The sequence below is a fragment of the Myzus persicae genome, unplaced genomic scaffold (assembly GCF_001856785.1).
Source record: "Myzus persicae strain clone G006 unplaced genomic scaffold, MPER_G0061.0, whole genome shotgun sequence".
Classification (NCBI taxonomy): domain Eukaryota; kingdom Metazoa; phylum Arthropoda; class Insecta; order Hemiptera; family Aphididae; genus Myzus; species Myzus persicae.
In genome coordinates, this window is record NW_019100469.1 from 758504 (window position 1) to 773294 (window position 14791).

Sequence of the window (14791 nt, forward strand, 5' to 3'; positions counted from 1 at the left end):
TAAAAAATATTGGAATGCAAAACGTTTTAAAAATGGTAAATAAAACTCGTTTGGACAATACAGCTCACTGTTTTGCCACGAACAGCAGCTGAGTGCGAGCGATGATATTAATATTATAATACACAACGAACTAACGCCGTACAACTGTAATACTGCGTTTCCAATATTTTACAATAGATGACGTATATTATATTATTGTGTAAAGAAAAATGAGTTTATCGCGATGAAACAGAATATTTTATAAATTATTGTTATTTGATTTTATCGAGTAACGCTGTATATCGATTAACGTCACGCAAACGAACCGTCCGTTTATTACTGCAATGGGCATCGACAAATAATATCCAAATCATATTATTGCATAGAACGTCATAGCTCAATAGATTTAACCACTTGATCAATAAATCGAAATAAGTAACTAATTGTTTATCCAATTGATCCCGTCATTATAGACATTAGTGCGTCACCTATAAAATGTTGATTTCCGTAACTAGTAATTCTTATAACAACTGATCTTTGAAGATATCAATTTTTTATTATAATTAATCCAAAAGTTATTATAGCTCAACATTTAATTGGATTTACATACAAAATAAGGATATTATATAGATTACATTTTGAATGGATGATGTTGAAAAATCATGTTTATCAATCTTTTATAATTCATATTACGTATTAAATCCCAAATTAAATACTAATACGTCTTTTTTGCGTGAAATGTTTTATGTATAGGTTCGATGAACAGTCATCGTGCCACGTCATCATTACACAAACAATTTATAATTTATAATTTTTTAACGTTTTATTTGTGATTTACGTAAGCCACTGAAATATGAATCAGATAAAATATGTATCATAATCTGCAGTAGGTAGTTTTTCCATGAGTATATTACTATGGCTATATAATATTACTATATTCTTGAAAAATATAATACGATAAATACTATATCTACGCACTCAAGTAAATCATTTGAATAATATTATGTTAATATAATTGTTATCTTTATTTATTAATTTTGTTTAGGTACTATGTATAAATTAAATTACAATATAAATTATGAATTATGAATATTTAATCAAACAGATCGTAATAGCTATTGATTTAAAACTGTTGTGTGGATTGCAAGGGATAAAATTGGAAGTGATATTGTGCCAAATATACTAATATCATATCAATAATAGGTATACATAATATAATATTCATTACTAGGATGAATGTGTGTTTTCACTCAAAATGTTTTGTCTACCAATACAAAGACTAAAATATTATGTTGAGTATCGACGACGAATAAAAAAAAAAACAATTGTGAATTAAAATAATAATAACCATATCGTAAAGTGATCGAACAGATTGAAAATCGTTTCGACAAAAATTTAACACTAATAAAAAGACTTTGGAGAGTTATTCGTGACGGTGTGCGCTTGACGTGTATTGATGACTGCATTCGTCTCTTTTTATCGGTATTGTTGGAGGGATGGGGGGTTGGGGTTGTAAAAGTAACAATATTTTGTCCAGTGTGCGAGAGAATGACAGAGACACAGAGAGGTAGTGAGAGAGAGATGGAGAGAGAGAGAGAGAGAGAGAGAGAGAGAGAGAGAGAGAAAGAGAGAGAGGGACAGTATGATAGGGTTTGAGCAGCAAAAGAGGTCACTTGCTAGTACAGTGACACTCGATTAATAAAATTCGTATATAATAATAATAGTAATAACGATAATGTTATATATTCCTTTTATGAAGCGACTCGAGATTAAAAAAAAAAATTGTATAGGCTCATACGATTGCACACTGTATCATTATAATATACGTACAATACTATCTCGGAGGCGTATCTCCGGTGGTATGAGGCCAGATCCTCCCATTAACTTTTTTTTACTTTTTAGACATTTTATGAAATGATATATGTTTTTTAAAAAAGTTATAAATATAATAGTGTTGTTTTTATTCATGAAAAATATGTACTTAGTTATTTCTTTATAATACACGTCACTGTGTTTAGTGGCACTGTGTAAACTCTATGTCAATCATGTATAGCATAATATTGTACCATAATACAGTAATATTTACACATACGATTTTTAAGATATAGACAATGAGGTGTCTGTAACGGCTGATGTTGCCATTTTTTATTAATCTGGCCCACACAATGACAGTCAAGCACAATAGTTGACGACACCTAATATCATGATAGTATTGTATAATATTACAGTTATAATAATACTTACATTTTCAGCTGGGATCAAATTTGTCCCCGAGCCCCGACCACACATGCCGAATTGGTTACCGTTTAATTACGAACATTTTCTTTCTCAATTGTACAGCTTTAAGACTATCAACTTAGTTGTACATAGTTAAAAATGTTTAAGCATATGCGGTTATGTGGGCTAAAAAATGTAATACAATATAATATTAAATTTAAAATTGTTGATTAGTAAATTTGAAGCAAATTTTCTTCGAATATTTAATTCCTATAAGTTCTTCATTAATGAACTCAGTCATACAGTTTCCCAAGTGCCGATTATTTCTTTTCTGTTTGACGATAAGTTTCCATGCATTATTACTTCGAAATTCAAAATGACGCCAATATAACAATTAATTGCCATTTTTTTATATAAACTACAGAGTATAGAATTAGTAGGTATATATATATGTTATACTATCTAATTTATACTGTATACCAATTATAGATACGTGCATATGATTTACTAATACAAAATAATGCTTAAAAATGAAAATTTTAGATATTTGACCTCAACACAAACGGGAACCAATTCGGTGACTCCCATAATTTCATTACCTAACATAAGTGCTAAGTATCCTTTAGATTTGTTATTGACTAATCTAATTTTAATAATTTTTTTTCATACTCTTATTCTTATTGTTTGTTTCTATAGTACATAATTTTCAAACTCCATTATTTTGTACATTGCAAAATATTAACCGTTTAGGTTTTTTTCACTTATCCCCCTAAACGACAAAAGTATCGAATACACTCATGCAGTATATTGTTATACAATCATATGAGCGTACAGATTGATTTTGTTCATCATTCGTAGAGTTTCATTAGTAATTTCCGCGGTTGGTCCGAAACCTATCCGTTGTCGTGGTCGATTTGAGTTGAAAAGGAATTAACAACTTGATACCACAGTGACGAGGGTTCGTGCATTAATTAACTAGAAATATTTCCATTCCGCTGTGTTATTGTTGTGTAAAACGTCGCATTCACGTTCCAGCGGAATTTTAGATTTGTAAAATGCGTTTCCAACCGTCTGCACCATAAACAATATGCCGACTTCAGACTGAGGAACATAATAATAATAGTTATAATGTTATGGTTTGGCATCTGCCTGCCGATATCAGTTGGTATTAAAAAATAATTGATTGGTAACCTAACCTAACCATTTGTAGAATGTTGACTATAGAATATAATATTTTTGATTCTTGTTAGTTAATAATGAAAACGCTTGGAATCAATAAATTATTGTGAAACAATAATATGATTGAAGGTTAGGTACCTTTAAAATATTATGTAATTGTTACAACCAGAATTTATTTGATATACAAATTGAAATTTTTGTATTTTATATTTCATAAATACATTCATAGCATTACATTGTATTTGGTAACGGGTATTGGTGTTTGTCATATTATTATGCTAGAAAATATTAACTATCAAGTCGCGCCAAATAATAAATTATAAATATCAGATCAGATTTCGATATTGGAATCGGTAAAATGTGAGCTCAAATAAAAAAAAAAAATCATCGACTCAAACCTAAAACTTATAATAATATTATTCATTCATATTTCAATAGTATAATTACGTGGGTTTAGAACTCGTGTAAATGTGCTAAAAGTTTAATGAAGTCGGGCGGGCGTGCAGTTTTGAACGCTCATGTTTACCCCACCGCAATTTATATTTTTTTCCTCTTTCGTACGATGTATTCTTATATATTATGTATATATTTTTTTTCTATAAGTTTTTTTTATTTTTCGCTGCAGAATCGACTGAAAGGTAACAAATTGGAACGGCTTTAGTCCTTTAATACTGGACTGCAGTATATGATGTGGAAAGGCGCAAAATATCGCTAGCTTGATTAAAGGTTCCCATTTTTTCTCATACGATACTTCACGATAATAGAAATAAGCCGTCTGTTTTGACTTAAATGGTACATGCTAATAATATTGAAAACCACTTTAGACGATTTTCTGAGACGATTTTCTGATACCACAATATAATATCATTAATCCCATTATTATACATTATTCATAATTGGTTTCAAATATATTAGCGATATATTTATGTAGGGAAACCAATTTACAATAACAATATTTAGAAATTTTTCGAATAAAAAAAAGCGACGAACCGTCGTTATCATATAATCTGAACTTTCGTAACTTTCATATATCGTCCGTATACATTGTAGTCCATCTATGTCAATAAGTGTATAATGTTATGTATGTCATACAAAATAACAGATCAAAGAATCTCCACCGGATTGAGTGGTAAACGACGCTGATGAGTAGATATACTAGATACCATATTATTATGACGGAGAGTATATTCTTGCGTGAAAGTTATGACTATGCCACTTGAAAAAAAAAACAGTAATAGTGATATTACAAGAATATTATTTTCCTCGATTCCGAATGATAAAGTTTTCAGTAATAAGACGATTTTTTTCGCGAGTTCACTCGCCGAGAACATATTTATTATTATTACCATCGTCGTTCTCGTCTTCTTCGTCTGTGCGGACGGCTAACTACTACAACTGTACGATTCCGGCCGAGTTCCCTAAGAGTAGTGCTCTTTTGTTAATGGACTATGCAGTACGCCCTCATTACGGCTTCTTCTAATGAGTCGGCGATGGAAATAAATTTTACTCGAAACGAACATAAATCTATTCGCCACCGCCGCGCAGCAACACGACGACGACGATGACGACGACAACAACAACAACCAACACGCTCTCACATGCACACACATATATTAATGTATACCATCACTGTGTAAAGGCCATTATGAAAAACATCTTTTGTTAAATTTCCTCTCTGTTTTCGGCCATGGGGCACCACGGTATTACGACAATAATTCACGATTAGATAATAACATAGGTAGTATCATAGGACTCGTTGTAACATTATGTTTTCAATGTTTTCATCATTCGTATTATACATGTTTTTTTTTTTTAATGTTCTTGATTTTTAACAGGAAATGAATCGAAACTTAAATAAACGCTCACCAAATAATAATATTATAAAGCCTTGACGGTGCTAAATATTATTCAAACTTCTGTAGTCTATATTATATTATAATTCGTGACTATTTCACATTCTGTCTGCTTTGGATTGTAATACTAACTGTCGGAGACAGACAAACGGTTTTTATCGCATTTGTTTTTTTACGGTCTAAGTTTTCTCTGACACGTAAATCGACCGACCTACAGATTTTCGGTTCACTCAGACGTGCAGGATGCGCGTATTGCAAAGCTCCGTTTGACATTAACCATGTATGGACTTTTCGTAAACGCACTACTATTATGCAGATGAGGTGCTCTTATTTTTTTCCCCGGTAATCATAGCTCCTCGAAACCCTATTATTTTTATTTTTGAACAAAGAAAACTTTTTCACGGAAAAGACAATACAAAAATTCTTACCTACGGAAATGTGCACTAAAACGTGTTCAGTTTTTTATTGTCTCGTTTTTGATTATATATGTATATGTAAATATTGTCTCCGGTTATAATACATTACACAACAATTTACCGATAACTTTAAATTCTAAGGATAAAAATTCTGAAATTCTGAAAAAAATCATTAAATAAAAACCTCAAGATCGTCATGTCATCTCAAAATCATATTAGTGTCTTGTTGTCAAAATGTTTCTATGAGAATAATTTGTAATTTAATTCGATACACATTTGAGCTGTGAACTAAAGTTAATACTTCAGATACAAGTTGCCAGTCAAGAAAAATGCCAAAGCAATAATGTGTATAAGCTACGAATATATACCGTATAGAATAAACAATATTCGTAAAATAAACAATACAATGGACTGAACTCGTAATAACAAATTTAAAATCAACTTTGATAGTTGAAAATTCATCATCATCACAGATGGAAATTATGTAAGAGGAGAAACTATTAATATATTAATTAATATAAATATAATATATTATATTTATTACTAATATTCTTAGTCATGTACGACACATTAGAAATTTAATCAATAGCAATAATAATTGTTATTAAAAATTAAATACAATATTTTTTTTAGTCGTATAGGTATAAATATAATAAAATATTATAACGCTATCAAAACACATTAATATACAAATTACAATGTCTCTGTGTGTTTAGTGTAATTCTTTTTATGGTTACCTACCTATATGTATTAAATACAGCTAGTCTCTATATTGACATTAAAAAAAATTAAATTAAATTCTAATCAGCGTCCTGGGCTCGTTTTCCTTCTACTCACCGCTATTTATTCGGTCGTTAGCCAGACTAATCCGACCGGCAGACAATGCCATCAAACGACATTGGTTTTTTGAGTTAAAACCAAACTAGAACGAATTATAGTCGTAATGGTATTATTGTGGAATATAATATACACACACAGTCGTGGACCGATACTAGAGCGGTGCGGGTCGAATCCTCCCTGTCGAGGTGGGTGGGTCATCGGGCGTCACGGGGTGAAAACCAAACGAGGGCGTCCGGAACCAGCGTGCTTTTCAATTAATCCACCACCGGCGATCGTCTCTGATACGGTACCGGAGAACAGGATTAAAGGAAACACCCCAGACAGATTTACGTGCTCACACACTCACGTACCCACTCACACACATCTAAGAGTAATTGGAATGGCATTTGACTTTCTGCAGTGTGTGTTATTGGAGCGGCAATCTGCAATCAGTGTGATCACTGGTGGTTAGGGGTGTGTGTGTGTGTGTGTATAGGAATTCGAAAAAGGTAATTTAGTTTGTTTTTTTCACCGGTCTCGATCATTAAGCCGAAAAAATGTCCGTCTTATTCGCTCGTGTAGGTTCCTTCAGCACGGAACGAAATGACTCTTTCTTCGATAATATAATAATATAATATGCGATTCGCTAAGAGTAGGTTCTATAATTATTATAGTCTATAAATTTGACTTTTCATGACTTTGAGCGATTTAAAATAATATAAACCACGGTGCAGTATAATAACGATATTATCTAAAATCGTCGTACGGTCATTAATCCGTTAACGGCAAACTAAAATTAATCATTTAATCAAGACTGTCCTCCGTGTGCCATTTTCTAGTACCTACCTACCACCAACGCGTATCGTCTAACGCATCGCCGTTACTTGTGTATAAACACACACACACACACACACACACACACACACACACACACACACACACACACACACACACACACACACACACACATACACACACACAAGATCTACTAATCCCCGAAGAAGCTTCCGTGCGGCGTGTAGCTTTAGTGCAACAACGTGAACGGTCCCCGAAACCCGAGTGGATTTGTAATAAATCCCACCAAAGTCGGTTTCTTTAAAAACTTGGACGAAGAAACTGTGTTTATTTTTTTTTGTGACTCGTGGCTTCTGTAATCCTTGTATGACGATGGTGGCGGTGGATGCAGTCAGGAATATGAAAAAAAATAACCACCACTGACCTCTCAATTATAATATAATATTATTATGAATAGGCGTTATAGACGTATTTTTTTCTTGTCGATCATAATATTAATATAGTATGATACAACAAACATCGGAAACATCGAAGATTTTTGTTCAGTTCATTACAACGATTGCAAAACTTTTTTCCTCCATATATAAATACGACATCCGTCAAAGGGCCGGGTTTGGGGAGAATCATCTCAAAGCGAAAAGAAATTCCCGTTCTGACGAAGGTAAGGGAACGGTATTATTATTATGTTTTCACAAAACACCCGATGTATTTTGAAGTTCAGTGAGGTATTTTACTAATGTGTTTACCAATTTCAATACAAGCGGCACGTCAAGTAATATTTCAAAAACATGGTTGCTTACACCGCCATCGTGGTCTTACATTATAATATTATACCTGAGTTTAACATTGACGTAGAACTGAGGCAAAAAACTGTTACCATCCGTTATGATACCAGATAAAACAAAAAAAAATGTTCTTTAAGAAACGATTAAACGACCTTTTTTTCTATACATAAACATTCAAAACAAATCATTTTATTATACTATGTATGTAATATCTTAAAACATTTCTGATTATATGGGACTCGTTTATTAAACTTACGAAAATGCGCACAATATATGTGTCTTATTAATTATGAAAACATGTCGTTTAATTGTATACTCATAAAATAATATAATAATAAAATAATTCATAATATTATAGTATTTGGTTTTTAATATTATTATGATAAATTGTATGTTTGAACTTATTTTACTGTTAGTCCTTGACTCTTGTAGGTACTATAATATTGTAGAAGTAGGTACCAACGTGATATTTTGGTGACAAGTATGCCAAAGTGCATTATGAAACCACAAAACCATAAATGTTCACATAGTACACTTAACAATTTAAGTAAAGTCTAAAGTTCACATATCTAATATGATACAGGTACGAGTATTTTTAATTGTTGATATTAGGCTAGAGAAAAATAAAGATACAGCAACATCAGTGGTTAGATTGAGCTGTCAAATTGCGTTTCCGTGTTGAAGCAGTAGCACGAGTTAAAACAATGGTTGAGTGAAACAATAATAATATTATTATGTTTTGTTAGAAAAGAGATACATTTTTTCATTGTTATGGCAGATAGTTATTTTGTTTTCAAATTTTTACATTTTGTGTATGCAATAAAAATGTGATTGTTTTTTCCCCCCATAAATTATGTAGGATACCAATGTGTATAAAAAATACTATTCTAAAAAACACAGATCAAGTTCTTTTTTTTTTGTAACAAGAAAAAAAATTGTCTGCGGCCATTCAACGTGTCACAACCAGAATTATACGCTTTTTTAAAAACTGAAATATACTATGATTTCATAGTGGATAATAAAAACTTGTATAGATACTGAATCACTGTACCTAAATGTCTTAAAACAAATATGTAAAAAAGTATCATTTCATATTTTGGTCTAAATATAACACTCATAATACCGTTGCTATTAAATTATACATTTATGAAATAATTTAATCAAAAAAATCGTTTGAAGTAAATAAAAAAAAAATATTTATACTTCATGCCATCGATATTTTTTTCTCAAAATGCACTAAAAATCAAAAGCAAATTTAAATTTTGGTAAGTCAGTGAACGAAAAATCAAGGAAAATCCAAATTTAATTATGAGTAATCGTACGCGGAGTCTTGGCGAATATAAGTTCGGTGAAGTTCGTCTAAATCGCAGCTAGCAGTGTTGCCACTTCACAAAAACACGTGATTATAACACAGATGAAACGCATGGTGGTGTATATGGTTTATTCTTGGACGACTGTATGTAAATGTTTTATTAGTTTCCGTTTTGTTTTGTCTGCGTATAAGTCCCTTTTTGCAAAATATAACTTCAATAAACTATAAAGACACTACGATATATATATGTTATAATATTATTATGCCTGAAAATTAAAATAACATAATGATGCACAATTTTGTCTACCATCAACGTATCATTTAAATATTAGACAATTGTACTCAGATTATTATTGGAATGCAATTTTTAAAAGTTGATAGATACTTTGATTTTGTATTTACTATCTGTGATCTATTAAGTTTGGCTTTTTTTCGCCGATATTTTTTCCCATTCAGCCACAGTAACCATACGATACGGAGCTCGTCCATAAGCGGGTCCATTAATCTTACAACGTTTATCAACTATGAATATGACACGCGTTATGCCAATGAAACGTCGATTTGTAAGCCACAACGGTTCCGGAGTGGTTTTATCGGTTAAACAGAAAATTAGTGGCACATAACATTATCGTCACACCGCCTCCGTGCAGCTACGGAAATATCTGTTTTTATGTCTACGTGCTAAGTCATTACTGTGGCACGACCTAAGGGTGTTTTAAAAGGTATCTATCAGTCCTACGTGAAATTTAAATGGACGTACCTTAAGTCCAGCTGCTGCGTTTCCGTTCACGATGGCGGCGGCTGATGGACTAACCGAGTTCGGGTTGCCACCGTTGGAAAGCGTGGCCACTGCCGCTGCAGCTGCGGCCGCGGCTGCTGCTGCGGCTGCTGATCCGCCACCGGCAGGGGCAGACGGTTGAGCTGGGCACGCGATGTGATTGCCGTAGTTGGCGGGCATGGAAAACGGCACGAATAGCATCTGTTGGTGGGACAGCTGGTGCTGGTGTTGATTGGCAGCCAAAGCGGTGGCGACACGACAATGACAGAGTCCGTCCGCCAGTTGGGGCTGGTGGTGGTGGTGGTGGTGGTTCAGTGCCGTGCCTGTGGCCGGAAACGAAAGCTGTTGTTGCTGCGGGTACGGTAACGTCCTGAGGGCCAGTCTGCAGTTACCACGGAATCGTATAGGTCCGATCGACGGACGTATCGACTGGTGCTGATCCGCCGGAAACGCGTAACAAGTGCACTGCGACGGCGGCAGTGGCGCGTTAAGTGACTGTGGAGTCAGCTGAACCGTGAAGTTTTCGACGACTGCGGTGGTCGCGGCAACGGATACGCCGGTGTGGTTGAGGTGCTGTTGCTGCTGGTGGTGTTGGTGGTGGTGATCACTGATGTCGCACAAGTCGCAACCAGTGGTGGCGGCGGAGGTGGAGATCACGTGTTGCTCCTGTTGCTGTACACCGCGGTCTTGGTAACCGATCACCAAACGCCTCCTGCGATGAGCCTGCGCGGTATCGGTCGGTATGACGGCAGTCGTGATACCTGCACTGGTTGCACCGGCGAACGGATCCGACGACCCTTTCAACGTTGTTATGCCGTCCGTGGCTATAGACGACTAAGTCATGTCCCGCGAGCGAGTATGTGTGTGTGTCGGTGGGTTGTGTCGTTTCGGTGAGGGATAAGGATACACGCACAGACAGAGCGAGACAGAGAGATTTTGTGAGAGTGTGATTACCAGAAGGAGTGCAATGACAGACGGAGAGTGAGATAAATGTGAGATCGACGGTTGTAGAGAGATTATAGATTTAAAGGAGCATTAGCGAGTGGGAGTCGTCAGGCGGGCGAACGAACGAAACGGCGACCGGAATCGGAACGACAAACGATAGATAAATAAACGGAAAATAAAAAAAATCGTCCGCGGCGACACGCAGACACGTGGGGGCGTCGTATTTCGTTGATAACACACTGTCGGCGGCGGCGTACACTGAGCGCGAACCGTCGGCGGCGGCGGCGGCGGCGTCGTATGCGGCGGAGATTGCACAGCGTGTTTTCGCTTCGGTATAATGAGCAGGACTACTACCACCGCTCGCCGTCGGAACGGCGCAAAGGGGGTGTCGGTGGCTGCTGCCGATCAGACCCGTCAGAGAGCGCCTACGGACCCTCTTTTTTTTTTATCCCTCGCGAGCGTCAACGTGTAAGCGTGCGTGTGTTCGGCTCGCTCTCCCGCCGCAAATGTACCCGCGATGTCGTATGCCTGCCTTTATTGTTTACATACCTAGGTTTTCCTTAGGTTGTTACCGGCTGGTATATATGTGTAGCAGCTTTACGTAGGTGTGAGGCTATTACAAAAATAAAGTGATGGATCTAGACACGGAAATTGTCGAGAGGAGATCCAGTTTTTCATATTGTTTATTTTCACACCTAACGCTCAGTCGGTACTGTTATTACTTAATATTAGATAATATTATGATATTAATCGTAATTTTATACTCTTACACTATTTCTAAACAGACCCACGGGTACAATCGAACAACGTTGTCGTTATGCCCGACAAACGATTGTGTAAATTGTTGTAGTGCGAGATCAGATACACTCGGTTGTAAAAAAAAAATAGTATTTTTCAACACAAATAGTATAGTAAAAGAAAAAATCTTAAATCTGGTAGATGCGAATTTGTAGATCATAAAATAATGAAAAATGTCTGTGAATATTTCATTAAGTACCTTGCAATAGGATCATAACTTTACGGACGTTTAGGTATTATTTAATAGAAATCGGTACGTTAAATCTCAGTTACCTACTGTTGTAACTATAATACGATAATCATAATCATATTATTTTTTTTTCCGATTCAAATTTTAAAAGAAAAAAATCAAGTGATGATGTTTAAATATATGTTCTTATCGAAACTATTGATAGTTTTGCACATTGCGGTATAGTAGCCCCTAACAGTGTGCACACATCTCTACCACGTGTTCGATTTGCATGTCACGATGACCGAGATAACCAATATACTGTACATAAAAATATTCACCAGAACAGTTTGATTTCTATTTAGACAAAAAAAATATATCATTGCCGGAGTAATTATAATTATTTATAGAGGAGCTATACATAATATATTTTTGTTTTTTGTTTTATATTATGTACATCCACAGCAACAGTGACCATTCGTAAAAAAGTTGTTTACGTTTATACTTACTACAATACACTCACGGATGCATGTTGCATAACGAATTGATGGGGTACGCAAAATATGATTAATATAAGTTTGTACAGTCTTGTAATGACTAAGTTGTAAACAAGTAGTAGACTTTTTCCCTGAGGAGTTTTAAAAGGTTGTTTGCCATCAGTGGATCCGGTCCGAAAAACTCTGTGTTGTCATCAGAAAATTATAAGGTTTTTGGAGTTAAGTAAAAATGTGTTCATACCAGAAACTTTACATTTCCCATACTTAATGTATTAGTGAAAGCTAAGCTTTCTGTAACTCTGGTTATTAGTGGCAAGTGAATATTGTTATATTAGGAAATTTCTCAAATGTTTTTTTTTTTAAAGACATTAGGATCATAATTTTAATATTTTAAAGGCACCTACAATAAAAATACGTTTTTATTGTTTTATTATGATAAAAACACCTCGTACTCACTTCGTTTTTACAAAATCGGGGTCATCACTCGAGTTATCTTTATCGCAGAGAGAATCTAACTTCCGATCCTACAACCAATGCAATGGTTTTCGTATATTTTTATCCATTTGTATGTACGAAACAATAACAATAAAAACTACGACAAAACAAAAATAAAAATAACAGCAATAGTCGCGGCTCTTGGTTCTTCGTAAATAAATGACGTTGACCTTCGATAGAAAGCAAAAAATTCATAAAATCGTGTTGTTTGATTTTATTTATATAGGTAGTACACTTGTGGATTAAAGGTATTTATAGTTTCAAACCTAATATGTAAGAAACATACTATCCAGTTGGACCTAAATTGTTAGTTTAAAATGTTCACATTGCGATCTTTGGCAAATTAGAAATAATTATTGTAAATTATATAATTAAACAATGTAATACCTAGGTACTCAAAAACCCGTCAAGTTTATAGTATTAACGTAAATTTACATGACAAAAGTTCAATCAATGAATATTGTATTGATAAATATCAGCAAAGTTAATAATCCATGCGGATTTAAAATCAAAAAGGATTCGATCGTTCTAAAGATAAGGTAAGGTTTTTTTTCCAATATAATTATTTTGAAACTTCCCAACCATATTTTTGATGTTTTATAGTACATTACTTTTATATTCTGCATATGTCACAAATAATGCAAATGATGACATTATTTGCTGAACACTATATTATGATGTACTATTCAATAATATTATTACACTAATAAAAACTATGCTATAAAAAAAGGGTTTGTCTCCATTCAGCTCTATTTATTACACAGTTTAAATGAATTAGGTAGGTAATTAATTCCTTAACAGCTTAAAAAGTAAAATAGTAAACAGCAAAAACATAAAATATGCAAAATAGTAAAATGTTTAACTGTGAGAAATTCAGATTTGTTATATTTGGTCACAAAGCGTTATATATTTTTATATTTTATTTTCCAAATTGAGCAATGATCATATGATATATCAATTGAATATCAATTGATACAATAAATCTTAGATTTGGAACATTTCAAATTCCGAAATCAACCTTATTTTGTTAACTACCGTCGTTTTAAAAGAAGATTTGAAATTTAACATTTGGCAAAAAGTTAGAAATTACTCTATTTAGTTATAATGGGCAAAAAGAGATAAGTTATATCTGTGTATAATATTCATTGTGCCATCAAAACTTTAAAACTTTCAATGGTTATAGTTCTGGAACCGTTAGATCAGTACTAGAATTTTAGACAGCAATAAAATGTTTAAAAATGTACTTTTGAACTCAATCAAAAATGATTATCGTTGTTCAAAATTGTAAGTTTATAAAAATAATTTTTTAAAATACAAGCGTTTTCGTTAATCTTAAGCCAACTAAACAATGAAAAAAACGTTCAAACTAAAGCCATTAGAATATTATTAAGTTTCTAAAACACAAACGCTTATTTGAACCATACAGAGTATAGATTCATAGACACACAAATAATATTTGACTGATATTTATTGAATTGATTACACCTACCTACTTTTATCTTTAAAAATGAAATGGAATTTTTTTTAAATTTAAAATTTGAAACATTTTTATTTTAAAACAATATATTAGATTACAAGTAATTATTGTCTAAAATAACTATTTGTAATATTATCAGCACATATCATTGGGTCAACCTATACTGTTAACTTTCTGATACCCAAAAATAAGTTGTTATGCTTACCTATTACATTAAGAGTTTTTTTTTACTTTCTGCACTAGTGGATACAATTAAAATTATTTTGTTGAAAAAAAA

The 14791-nt window shown here is 33.5% G+C and overlaps 1 protein-coding gene across 3 annotated transcripts in view; it reads right to left on the reverse strand.

The window, feature by feature from the left end:
• The window catches only part of LOC111039100 (nucleolysin TIAR), a 345265-nt gene extending 334303 nt beyond the window's left edge, over positions 1 to 10962 (reverse strand). For all 3 annotated transcript variants that reach the window (XM_022322531.1, XM_022322614.1, XM_022322459.1), the window contains exon 1: positions 10116 to 10962. In XM_022322531.1, the coding sequence (XP_022178223.1) occupies positions 10116 to 10334 (219 nt within the window). In that variant the 5' untranslated portion in view covers positions 10335 to 10962. The remainder of the gene's footprint in view (positions 1 to 10115) is intronic.
• Positions 10963 to 14791: the final 3829 nt, after the last annotated feature.